Raw genomic sequence first — 13,114 nt, forward strand, 5'->3', positions numbered from 1 at the left:
GAAAAATGTTAAAATAAATTATTTATTCTAAGGATCTTTCTTTTATTTCCCATCCCTTAATTTTATTTGGTCTATGGACTGATTTATCTAGTACTTTTGTTTAAGTGGATACTCGACAAACATAGGTAGAGATCAGTCTCAGATCACTAAAAACAATAAAAAATTATACTCAACCCCCTTAACCAACTATGGATCGGCTAAATTCTTGTAATAACCTATGATACTGGCGTGATAAATAACATGTTTTCTTTTGTTACTAATATAGTAGGAGGTTAAAATAAAAGTCACGTATGTGTAAAACGTAGTATTTAATGTGAATGATCGTCCAACATCGGCTACAACAATGTACTTAAGTCTATGTACTACGTCGGCATCACATTCCTATGTACTCCTTACATAGGGCTCAACAGCGCCGTTATACGATATCACAACAATTGATGACGTCATATTACCTTAGGTAAAATCTTCTATTAAAAAACTTTGTAGGTAAAACGCTCATTCTTTTAACCATTCAGAAGTCGAATCAATTTGAAAGGGACAAGTTTTATTTTATAGTTTTTAAACTTTCTTTACCATAATTTAGTTTCATAAAACCGATAGTTTTGGTAACCAATTATTGTGATACCGATAACTTAATAAAATACAATAAAAATAAAACAATATACATTTGAATACATAAAATCATATTGCACATAATTTTTGGAATTCAATTGAGATTCACAGACTTAATTAATAAAAAACATAACTGAGATTCAGATCAGTCACAGTGCAAAATATTAGCAGTGGGTCAATACAAATGTACAATTACTATCAAGAAATGGAATAAATGCGGACTATATTTTAAAGAATATTATTAAGTTTATAATCTGCTTGCTTACTGCAATTTGTTATAAGTTTGAGAGAGTTAAACAGTTATATGGTCTTATTAAAATGGAAAATACTTTATTGGTTAGATTTTTAAATACTGTACGTAATATATACGAACACATGTGGCAATTTATATTAATACTGAAATTATAAATGCTATAGTAGCAAGACGCATCAACATTATAAAAAAGGGCAGCATTAATGAAACTGCCCATTTGATTAGATTTCCTAGAGAAAAAAGCTATCGACAAATTGCAGTAAACAAACCAACTTGGATAAGTAATTAGTTGTTATAACAAAAATGTATAATTATACTGTCATGGAATATTGCAGTTTACATTATAGGGTGAACAATTAAAGTTATTATTGCTTGTGTAATTACATTCAGATAGAGTAAAATACAATAGTTTTGCGGATAAATAAGAGTAATTATATTTGGTAATACATTGCCGCAATTTATTTTAGGGACAGCAGTATAATCTGAATACAAGCATGTATACTTAGACAAGTTACGTTGAAATAATACTCTTGTTATAAAGTTAAGTTAAAATTTATAAGTGCTAAAATTGAGAATGCCAGTTTCTATTAAAAATATAATATAGCTTCAACTTCGTACCATTAACACCCGGTTTCTTAGGTACATTTAGCGGTAGTTTATCTATACAATAGCGCTTAAACTGATATAAAAAAAACACTATTCAAAAGATAAACTACCGCTAAATGTTCTCAGAAACCGGGGGTAAGAGAAACTTAGTTTAATTTTCACTGATATGTATATTATTTGAACATAAGATATGAAGTAATTTAACTGCCATACTGCTATCCCCAACACACTGTGACATATTGTGGTTAAAATACACTAAATAGCGAAGAAGTAAAAGTTTCGCTGCCCTCACCAACTGGACGTGCTTAGTTTATAAAAGGCGACCTTAACCTAAGATAATTATTACTTTAATATAAAGTAAAGTCGAGTTATAATGCCGGAGGCGACGCCGATAGCCGTGTGGGCTAAGTCAAGGATATAGAGGAAAATTCACTGGTTTACAAAAATGTATTTTGCGTCAACTTTCTGGACAAAAAAATATTTTGAAAGGGTTAATTTTCTTATGCCCCGTTTTTAATCGTTTATCAATGAAAACAACCTATTTATAACGATCAAACTGTAAAATTGATGTTTTAGTAAGCTTTTAAAAACGGTGCATCTGACATACATTAAAATTGCAGAGATACAATCACAATAATTACACCTCTTGTAATAATATTATGTAGTTTTGTAGTCACAAACATTTTCCTTGACTTATCCACACACATCATAAATAACCTTGATTCATATAACAAATACGAATCGTTGCAATTAGCACTAGACCATATATAATATATATTACGTCTTTTGTACGAGAATTATATCTACAAGTGCACAAACTAAAAACAGAGACAGAATAACACTTAATCCACAAAAATATAACTTCCGACATGTTTGCTCTACGCATGCATTACGTGTGCTGTGACCGTCGGTAGATACCGAATCAACCGAACATCGATCGATTGTTCAACCGATTATCTTTCAAGATGATTTTCTCGTTCCGATTTATCCCATATTATTTAATACTCATTTGAAAACCTCTGCGGATTTACGATATTTCAATAGGTACATCTGAATCGAAATTATTCTTATACCTTGATATTTGGGACCAAAAAAACACTGCAAATAGATAATTCATAATTATGCACTACCCATAGGTATGTCCTGGGTATATTTGTAAGAATTTGTGCGCGGTAATCGGCAAATCCACTATTTCTTTATTTATTAGAGTGATCCGCAAATATTTCCCTCAAGAATCGATCCATTCCCTTCATAAACGCAAGATGTACACAATCGTTGTAACAGCTACGGATATCACTCAAGCTTGCATGCACCAAACTATGAAAGAAAGCGGAACTAATAAGAACGTGCATTTGGCAGTGGCCCGTGGCTCTTCCTAGCCTTCAATCAACAATTGACAAAGAGTAACTAGTTACATAGAACTATATTAAGCCAATGCACACGATTTACTCACCGTTTTTTTTACTGTGCAAAACGTCAAAATATGTCAAAATCGCTTATTACTGCATAATTATAAGTCAAACATCTGTACGCAGCCCCATGTTTTCTCGATTTTTACTTGTTCATAAAGTTTTTAAACTTATAAAACTTACACAAAACCTCTACCTAAAAAAAGTCCCCTGTACTCGGGCCATTTCAAACGTGCGAATTAAGTCATGCTATTTTATCGGAGTCTTTTGCTGGCAATTACACATTGTCACATTCCTGTGATTATTTTGATTATGACGTAATTCGCACGCTTGTAACGGACTGAGTATACACAACTTTGACATCAATAGTTGCACAGTATGAGAAGTTAATTTTACTGGGTGTTGCGCCGACCTATTGTGGCTTAAAAGTACCCATATAAGTACGGTTTTTGGTCATAATACATACCTTACTTCGGCTTAATATAGTTTTACAGATACAAACAAGCCCATACACTGCATAGTTTACATACCATTCATACAAAAATGAAACATGAAAGTTAGAAGCACATTCGTCAACAAATACAAGACATTATGACAGCTGTTTTACATCAACATACACCTTTTACAAAAGCAATCCTTTTCCAATATTTCACAACCATTTGCTTTCCCAATACTACCTTCGATCGAAACCTTCAGTTTTATCCATCTTTGAAATGTTACACAATTCATGCACATGCGATTGGGTAGTTTCCGTTGATCATTACTTATTTAAAAAGTTTTTTTTATACAAGGATCAATATTACTATTTTCTTTTTAGCGAAATATAGTCACCGGAAATATAACCAAAAGAGTTATAACTCACTTATAAGGAATACTTCTAAAACTTTACGTTAATACCAATCATATTTCACCATAACTTTGACAATCATGTACTATGACGTCAGAACACACTATTCAATATTAAAACTGCCATAACTATGTCAATTTTGAACAGATTTTGATTTTATTTACACAGAAAAACTGCAAATTTAATACACTTTATACACAACAAGAAACTACCCAATAAATTTCAAAGATGGACCAAACAGAAGGTTTTTATACATTGATGTAAAACTCCGTCACATTTACCTTATTCCGTCGTAAGCCAGTCTTCTCTCCGAGCTCGCCCGCTACGCTAGCGTCAACAACTAGGCTAGTACAACACTTAGTCTAACATTTATGTCTAACTACTCAAGTTCAGTTGGTTTTTTCTTAACATTTTGATTGCGAATTGAGGCTTGATACAACTTTGAATATAATTGCAAAGTCTTTAAAGGTTAAGTAAGTGGCTTTTGGATAGAAAAACAATATAAAATGCCAGATATACAGGGTCAAAAAGTAGTTAATTTCCATTTTTTTAGACTAATTGTAATTGCCCTGATTACACTTCAGCTATTATGTATAAGTATAGGCGCAAAAAGTGGCTATTTACGACATAGCTGTTTTCTCTTTATGAACTTTTTCAAGAAGTTCTGAAGTAGCGGTAAAAATGCAAGGAGGCCATAATTCTTTTACATACAGTTTAGGGAAAGAACAAAAAAGATTCAGCAAAAGGCATTTTTAAATATAGTCATCGGTCTATTAAGCGATAAATTTGATACCTATCTAAGTTCTAAAAGGTGTATCAAGCCACCAGATCACAATCGCATTGAGAAATGTTCTATAAAATACAACGTTTCACTACAAGCCCCTACAGTATGAACTTGTCACATAACAACTTTGATACACCGAGAGTCGAGAGAGTAGAAGAGAGAAGAATAAATGTAGTACTTCACAAGTTTATTATAAAGATCACGCACATTACAGACTTAATTTTCATACAAAAATCAATCATGTTGAACATAATAATTATAATCTCTTGTTACTGATTGAAGATCTTTGGCCAGCATAGTAGGACAAAGAAATTAAATTTCGTTCCTTTCCTACTGCTGGGCGAGAGTCTTCGTTCTCGAATGAGGAAGGGGATAGACCTCGAGTTCACCACACTGACCAAGTGCAACTTTGATTCCCCTTCAAGATCTGTCGTAAAGGATTTTCGGGGATATATAACTACAAAGTTAAAGACATAAGCAATATAGTCAAAAATGCTATAAGTATTTTCTAAAGATAATAATATCTTAAGACAAATCTGTAATGTGCGTCTCCTTCTATCGCGCTTGAGGACGGGCTTAGGAAAGACAATATTTTTACAATTTCGTCACATTTTTAATATATATTTTAATAATAATATTCCGTTTTGTCTCACAACACAACACTATGTTGTAAATAAACACGGTTTCGTTACAAAAATATAACTCATTTGATATTTATAGTTAAAGGAAGAGCATGAAGACTGTAGGCGCGTGCGGACACTCGTGACAGATCCTTGTGGACACCTTACAGACGTGACGTACTTTAATCCCATAACTTTTAAATTCAAAGATATATTAAAAGGAGATTATTGATTCCTATGTGATTTATTCTTGCATTTTCCAGTATTTACAATCATTTTAAATAACAATGTCCATGCAGATAAATAGCGGCCATAGTTTTATTTGAAAGACAGAACAATTTTGAGATATCGAGAATATACTCACGTAATTTTTTTCTCATCGATAGGTTACCTAGCAGTGGGACAGTAATGCGTCTAATAACTAAATGAATAACTGATCAGTGCCCAATAGAGGGACAGTAATGAAATTCAAGTTCAAATAAATTTTTCTTCTTTGTCTCATCCTACCTCCAAAAAGGCGTGATTTTTTTTATGTATGTTAATAACAATCTTGAATAAAAACGTCTGTAACGCGTCCACAAGTAAGTACATAAAAACGCAATAAAGTGTAGTGCAAGCACGAGACAGGACACAGACAGAGACAGATACAGTACAAACAAACAAACAAACACAGATACATATAATTGACATGATAGCACGATGACATGACACGGACAGAGTCATCTGATTCAAACTTGACATGATGCGACACAGTAACATAATCATTTTTCTATAATAAAATAACTAATGGTATCTTTATTAATAGTACTTGGTTACAATTTAAAAAAATCTGGTATTTAGACTCATGGAGAAAACTAAATAATATTTTTTGCGCGTTTCTTAACGCCCGACTTTTTAATCACTGTAAAATGATGTTTATTTTTTTGCTTTAATCCGATTTAATCAGTTTTGAATCGATATTTATTTACACACTACTTATCGTTTTTAAAAGAAAATTAAATATAAATCAAAAGCAAGTGAATGGTTAAGTTATAATAAAATAGTTGTACCATGTCGCATCACACCGAGTCTACACTTAAACACTATATTGAAGCGAGCACAACGCGGTAGGAATATCCGTTAAGTTAAACCAATGAGATTTTAACTTGATCCAACAGCCTTACTACACACAAATTCGAGTCGGTTCGGTACTATTTATCAAACAACAATACCCGACTCTAAGCAATTACTGCATTTGTTCGGCTTGTGCCGATCGGATTCTTCTTACGGGCCCGATCGACACAATTCGGTTTAAATATTCAGGCGCGGCAATGTCAAGCGGCATTATTTTTAGAAATATTCGGTTTAGCCGTCCGGCTAGGCCGAATAAAGCCGAACAGAATAAGTGTGTAGCAAGCCTAACATTTTAATATCAATTACTAACAACTTTACATTTAATTGTAATTTAAACACCCATAGACGACGTTGAGCATAAAGATTTAAATTTTTATATCTACCGTTTATAGTTTATGATTATTTTTATTTTAATATTCAAGTTAAAATCTCACCGGCTGTTTATTCTTTCGATAGACACACATTTTATTAGTAAATATATTTATATATTTTTATGTGTTAGTAGTACGGAAGAAAGTGGATACACAGAAAGGCAATGAGCTTGAGAAGAATTGAAAAAGACTTGCGCGATTATAAACAACCCAAAGACTGAAAAACACTAAAACAAGATAATATTATAAAAAATTGTCTCATTTTTTTGTGAATAAAAATTTTGAGACTATACTTAAATATATAATATTTAATTAAATTAAAAAACACCATTGATTTTGGTTATACAACAGACCTAAACAACATAATATTAAATAGAATATATTGAAAAAATCTATAGGTTTTCAGATTGTTTATAATCACGCGACTGTCAGGAAGGAAGATTAAAACCGTATAATATAATATAATATGTATATATCTGTACATCCTAAGGCTCCCCTGATATGTATACAGGCTGTATACAAAAATAAACGGCTCTACACTTACGCAACACTCCATATATCAACATATATTTATATCGTTACTACTAACATCCAATCACGATATTGATTGCGATGTTATTTTCAGTTCTATAGTGCAAGTATGACAAAAAATTACTTTATATTTATTTATATACTTACTACATACATAATATAGTAATAAAATATAATTTGAAATAATCATATACTGTCATCTTATTCCAAAATAAGCAGAGCTTGTACTATGATAACCATTATATACTGTTAACTGAAATAATGTTGATAAAGTGACTGAAATTATAGATTGACCAAAATAATCTTATTCATAACTAAGTATTCTTCAAAATAATGTTGTAATTTTCAAATATAATGTACCTATAGATACTGATATAATAATATTTTATTACAGATAAAAAAAATATATAAAAGTTTTCCAGTCATACTCGCACAGATACAGAACAATCTTTCGCATCATTGCCTTCAAGTGTCGCAGGACATAACAAAGTTATATGAACAACCGCTACGATATTGTCATTTATTTTAACCGTGAACAAAGCAGTGCACTTAGCCTACTACACCGTAAGCTTACTACAATAACTATCATTTATATATTATATTATATTTACTTCAATACCATTGCACCAGTCTCCATACGATATATATCCAAATATATACACTTATATATTAAATTCTTAATTATAAAACACAATTGTAAGGAAAACATAATAATCACAGCGTTCAAAATCACAAAAAACCTTTGAAAAAATAAAAGTATTAATTTTAATATTAAAAATTCAGTGTCTTAATTACATGAGATCCACGTTATAAAAATATCATCTAAAATATAGCAAAATATATAATTAAAAATATTCTATCACTATCAGCTAGCAACATTAACAATATTGAACGTTAAGCAATATGTTTCCTAAAAATTTTATTAATCAGATATCGGGGTTGCCAGAAAGGATTTCTTATTTTTTGATACTGGTAACACGACAAAGAAAAAAGTTTATCACAACGTTTGATGTTAGAATGTAAACTACATAATTATAATTTATATAAAATTGTCTTTTTGCCCTAAACTGGTACTTATAATTTGTAGTTTACATTGATTGCAGTGTTACCAGTATCAAAAAACGTAATTATAAAATAAAGCGCCCGTGTCAGACTTACGGCGAAATACGTGTAAATGTATAAAAAGTAAATGCAAGCATCAGTTCTTAAAATGAACATGTACAGCGAACACTACGACGTTGGGACATTCATTTGTATCTTTAGTTAAAAACAACTACTTTTATCAAACTGTTAACACATACATATTAGATACACTAGATAATATTTTCAATACATAAAACAGCTACACACATTTTTTTGACTAATTAAAGGATATTTTCAACATATTGTTTAGAAAAGTTACTGAAAACCTACAGTGATGTAAAAGAATGTCTACATATTAATGATTTTAGATAATTTTTGTGCCTTAAAATGATGTATTACTTTTGATAAAAGTAGTTGTGATACAAAAAACGTCCACCTTATAATAAATGGCAACCACCACTACGATTAAACACGGAACGCTTACAAAACTAGAAATGATCTCTCTCAGTGATTAGGTAAGCTTACTATTTCGCTTCACGCCGTATCTGTTTCTCATAAGACGATATTATTAATACTATTAAAGCTACCTTCAAATATACAAGAATCATTTAAAACAAAAACAACACGCGGAATTTGACACCTGTCACTTTTGACACATGTCATTACATTTTTTTGTTTGTTAATTGACACTTACGTTTTGATAGTTTAAGAACAGCGATTATCAGTGTGCTTATAAAATCGGTATTCTACATTCTGTCGTCTTTTGAGAAACATGAGGCTATAAGCTAAAAAACCCGGCTATACTATCGCTCCGATTGGCTAACGAAACGTAATTCATGCGTTTTGATATGTCCGTCTTTACCCTAGCGTTGTGAAATAACTTTACTCCTATTATAATCACTCGGTGACATTTAATTTTAAAATATCTCTTCTCTCTTCTTATCTAAGATCTTATTTGAAATTTGCAAGTTATGGGCAACAAATATCCAAATTATAAGTTTCTGCAATATTGAAAAATGAAAGCGGTAAAGTATTTTTTTACTTATAAAGAACTTATCACCGAGCGATAAAAGAGGATAGTTACTCAACTCCATTCAAAAAAGTATATATCAGACTTTTATATGAATGACATCATCAAAGCGAGAAATTGAGCCTTTCATTTACTGAGCGCAAGCATTTCGACAGTAGGATGAACATTTTTGATACTTTAAATTTCGATTAAAAATTTTATGGACTTAACTGTCACATTAACATTTTATCAAACGTCATTGTGACAATCATATCTGTCAAATTTGAAATGTTTTTTTCGAATGACGAAAGTATTTCAATCAGCCTGTTTCCTCGGTGGTACTTTAACGAATGGCAATACTGTCCAAATCCTTTTTATCAAAACCACCGCCACAGTAGTTGGCTCACGATCATGACAATAGGCCGGAATCGGTGCGATAGAATATCCTAAGGTTGAGTATTGACGAGAATCAAACTCGTCTCGGCTTTCCAGGCCCTGGGCACTCCGTCGACCTGATGATTGACGACGCCACGGGCTCCCGCGGCCTGATGGGATCCATCTCCATGAAGCCAGGGTTCAGGATAATGTTAGGCACTAGTTCCATCACGTCTTGCTCCTCCATATAGTCTTTAGGATGAATGTCGGGCAGGGAACGTGAGGTAGGGTTAGTAATACATACCGTCACCATGTGTGTGTGTGTTTGTTTGTTAGTGTGCGGCCCCGCAGTCCAAGCGTGCGTTCCAAGCGAGTGCGATAGAGGGGAAAGAAGAAAAAAATCTCGAATGAATAAAAAATTGGCAGATACTGGCGTCTTCGTTATCAAAAGATTTATGCAAGAGACATGCGGATAGATCAGAGAGGAAATTCGCTCTTCAGTATAAACGAACAAGAGCGAGTTTCTATTGTCTACGTCGCGACAAAGTTGACGAGCTGTAGTACTCGCCAGTCTGTCATAAAGACTAATTCCATACTACAATGTAGGTAAACAAGCTTGAAACAGTACGCAGTATGAAATCGGTCGGAATAGTAAAATGCACCTGAGCACTATGCCAAGCATCTCTTTTAATAATCGACTAAAATTGTAAAAAAAACTAATTTACTATTTTTAAAAGCTTAAGAATTGAAAATGGCATAAGAGCTCTATGTCCGTACTTTGCACAAAGTTATATAGAAGGCACTTTTGTATCGATATAGTTCGAATATTTCCATTAAACAAAACAAGACATAATTCTACAAGGAAATATATGAACTAGGATCGATACAAGAGTGTCTAACAAACTCTTAAATATCTGTCGTCTGGAGCCTAAAAAGTATTAACAAATTCATCAGTTATATAAAATACAGTATAGTATATAAAAACATTTGCAAATATTATTTTGAAGCACATTTTGGCGTCAATAACAAAAGGCATTTTTGGAACACCGTCGGTAGAAATTATTATCATTTTTTTTACAAAGTTTGAAGTATATAATTTATTATATCCTTTTATATTTTTATAGAAAATGTTATTCTGTCTCAATTATTTAAAGTGCTTAGTTTAAAATTGTGCATTTAATGCGGTAGTTATTGCTTTTTAGTTTTCGAAGCCTACGCTTTCCTATATCTAAGAGATATATTTTAAAAGCCATATATATAAAATAGTGGTCCTACATTGTACAGTGGTCCTGAATAATCACAAGTGCGAGAGCATAGTTATATAGCCATGTATATAGGTATATGGCAAGAACTATAGATTATATATTATATATTTATAGTATAAGTTTGAGAAGGCATAGTTTCTTATTTAATATTTTTTGAGAATTGAATATTTTGAATATATTTTTAATTGACTTAATTATTACAGGAATGATTAAATACACTATCACAACAGTATATAATTATATATACGAATGAAATATATAGTTTTGGCAAGAATATATTGTATCTACTGAGCGAATAAAGCTTTATAATCGCTAATTCTAAATCATTTACTCTAATAATTTTCAAACTATTATAATCGTTTTAAAATGCTTTAATTCCTATATCGGGTATTCTCACCCACTTAGATCTAATTTAAATATTTAAAAGCGAAATATATTTTAAAACTAGCTGACCCGCGCAACTTCGCTTGCGTCACCTAAGAGAATGGGTCAAAATTTTCCCCGTTTTTGTAACATTTTTCGTTGCTACTCCGCTCCTAATGACCGTAGCGTGATGATATATTTAGCCTTCCTCGATAAATGGGCTATCTAACACTGAAAGAATTTTTCAAATCGGACCAGTAGTTCCTGAGATTAGCGCGTTCAAACAAACAAACAAACAAACTCTTCAGCTTTATAATATTAGTATAGATTTAACATTTTAAATGATAACAAGGCAAATCTTTATAACGAATTTTATATACGGGGTTAAATTTGAAACACCTAAAGCCTCGCAGGACCCCATAGTAAATATCATAAGCAAAAACATTCGTTCTACAAGTTTTGACATAACTTAATATATGAACAAAAACATGTTTAAAGTGGTGTGTGGTTTTTATTTATTGTATGGTACTAATATTGTTCGGTCAATGTTTCGTCCTGCCGCATCCCCAACCCCGCACGTCACAGGCGCAGGAGTTTGTTTACCTAATCTTGGCAACACACGTGGAGTTATGAACACTAAAACCAGCAGTTTTTAACTTTATTTGAAAATGAAATCATTGTAATGTTCGCTATCTAGACCTGCGAAGTTATAGATGTTTTCAAATAACCCTGTATCAATGAACTATAGTATAAGCAATCCCCGTACTAAATATCGAGTTTCTAATTTTCTAATAATTTTCATAGATTGCAATATAATATTTGAAAGGTATAGTAATTGAGATAAATAAATGCTATAACTAACGAAATAATTCAGTTCTATTGTTTATAATTGACGTACTGTAGTTATTATTGGTCCGTATACTAAATGTTGGAAGAAAGTGCCCAAGTATACGCCACATAAAAATATCTTTCTATTCAGACAATATTCCACAAATGTACTTCTTATAAGGCAAGTAGACTATAAACGTAGTTTATTTGATATTTATATTTCTCTTTCGTCGATAAACGGCAGATTTGAGGAAGATATTCGATTGTTGTGTTATAATAAAACGTTATATTTAGATCTCGTAAACTAATTCGAGGACTATTAAATATAGTATTACCGATTATTTTTATATTTAAGGTTTAAATGGTTTAAAATATATATTTTGTACTTGTTGTAGATAGTTTATTCTGAGTCTTAAGGACAGTTTATACTATATTTTATGAATATAATATATTGAATATCTCATATTATTATTGTATAGAGGCAGTATATAATGATGTATACTAATAAGCACTTCCCAACAACCTACCTAAGTTATATCTAAATTGTAATAAACTCTCAGCAAAATTACAGCAATAGGTAACTATTTAAAGCGAGATTCAATCGATTGCTTTTTGGTATTATTTATTTATCAACAATAATAATTATTTATTATATTATTATTTGCTTAGCACCAATCGCGTAGCGTAGAAACTCTATATTGCGTGAAAATATATTATTATTATTTAAATTTTTTGTACCATTCACTTTTGTCTTTTATACAAAAATCTAATACTAATTTTGAAAATTTATTTGGAAGTTCATAATAATAATTATTATAATTTTAGTAAATTGGCACTATAGTTGTCATTTTATTATTTCTCTTATAAATATAATCTTATTTGTTTATTATTATAATTCCAAGCAGTGCGTAGAGTTTTGTAAAATTGTGCTTTAAGATGTCTAATGAATTATTATTAAAATAGTGTTTTTATTATGCTATTTTTTATGTTAAGCGTTTCAATTATTGCAATCGTAGGAATTTTTATCTTATCATAATATTATAAT

The 13,114-nt window shown here is 31.1% G+C and overlaps 1 protein-coding gene across 1 annotated transcript in view; it reads right to left on the reverse strand.

The window, feature by feature from the left end:
* Positions 1-291: 291 nt before the first annotated feature.
* LOC142977516 (cell adhesion molecule DSCAM) overlaps positions 292-13,114 on the reverse strand; it is a 92,307-nt gene continuing 79,484 nt past the window's right edge. Inside the window, exon 7 of the mRNA XM_076121432.1 lies at positions 292-9,865. Coding sequence (XP_075977547.1) covers positions 9,708-9,865 — 158 coding nt within the window. The 3' untranslated portion in view covers positions 292-9,707. The remainder of the gene's footprint in view (positions 9,866-13,114) is intronic.

Source organism: Anticarsia gemmatalis, chromosome 13 (genome assembly GCF_050436995.1).
Source record: "Anticarsia gemmatalis isolate Benzon Research Colony breed Stoneville strain chromosome 13, ilAntGemm2 primary, whole genome shotgun sequence".
Classification (NCBI taxonomy): domain Eukaryota; kingdom Metazoa; phylum Arthropoda; class Insecta; order Lepidoptera; family Erebidae; genus Anticarsia; species Anticarsia gemmatalis.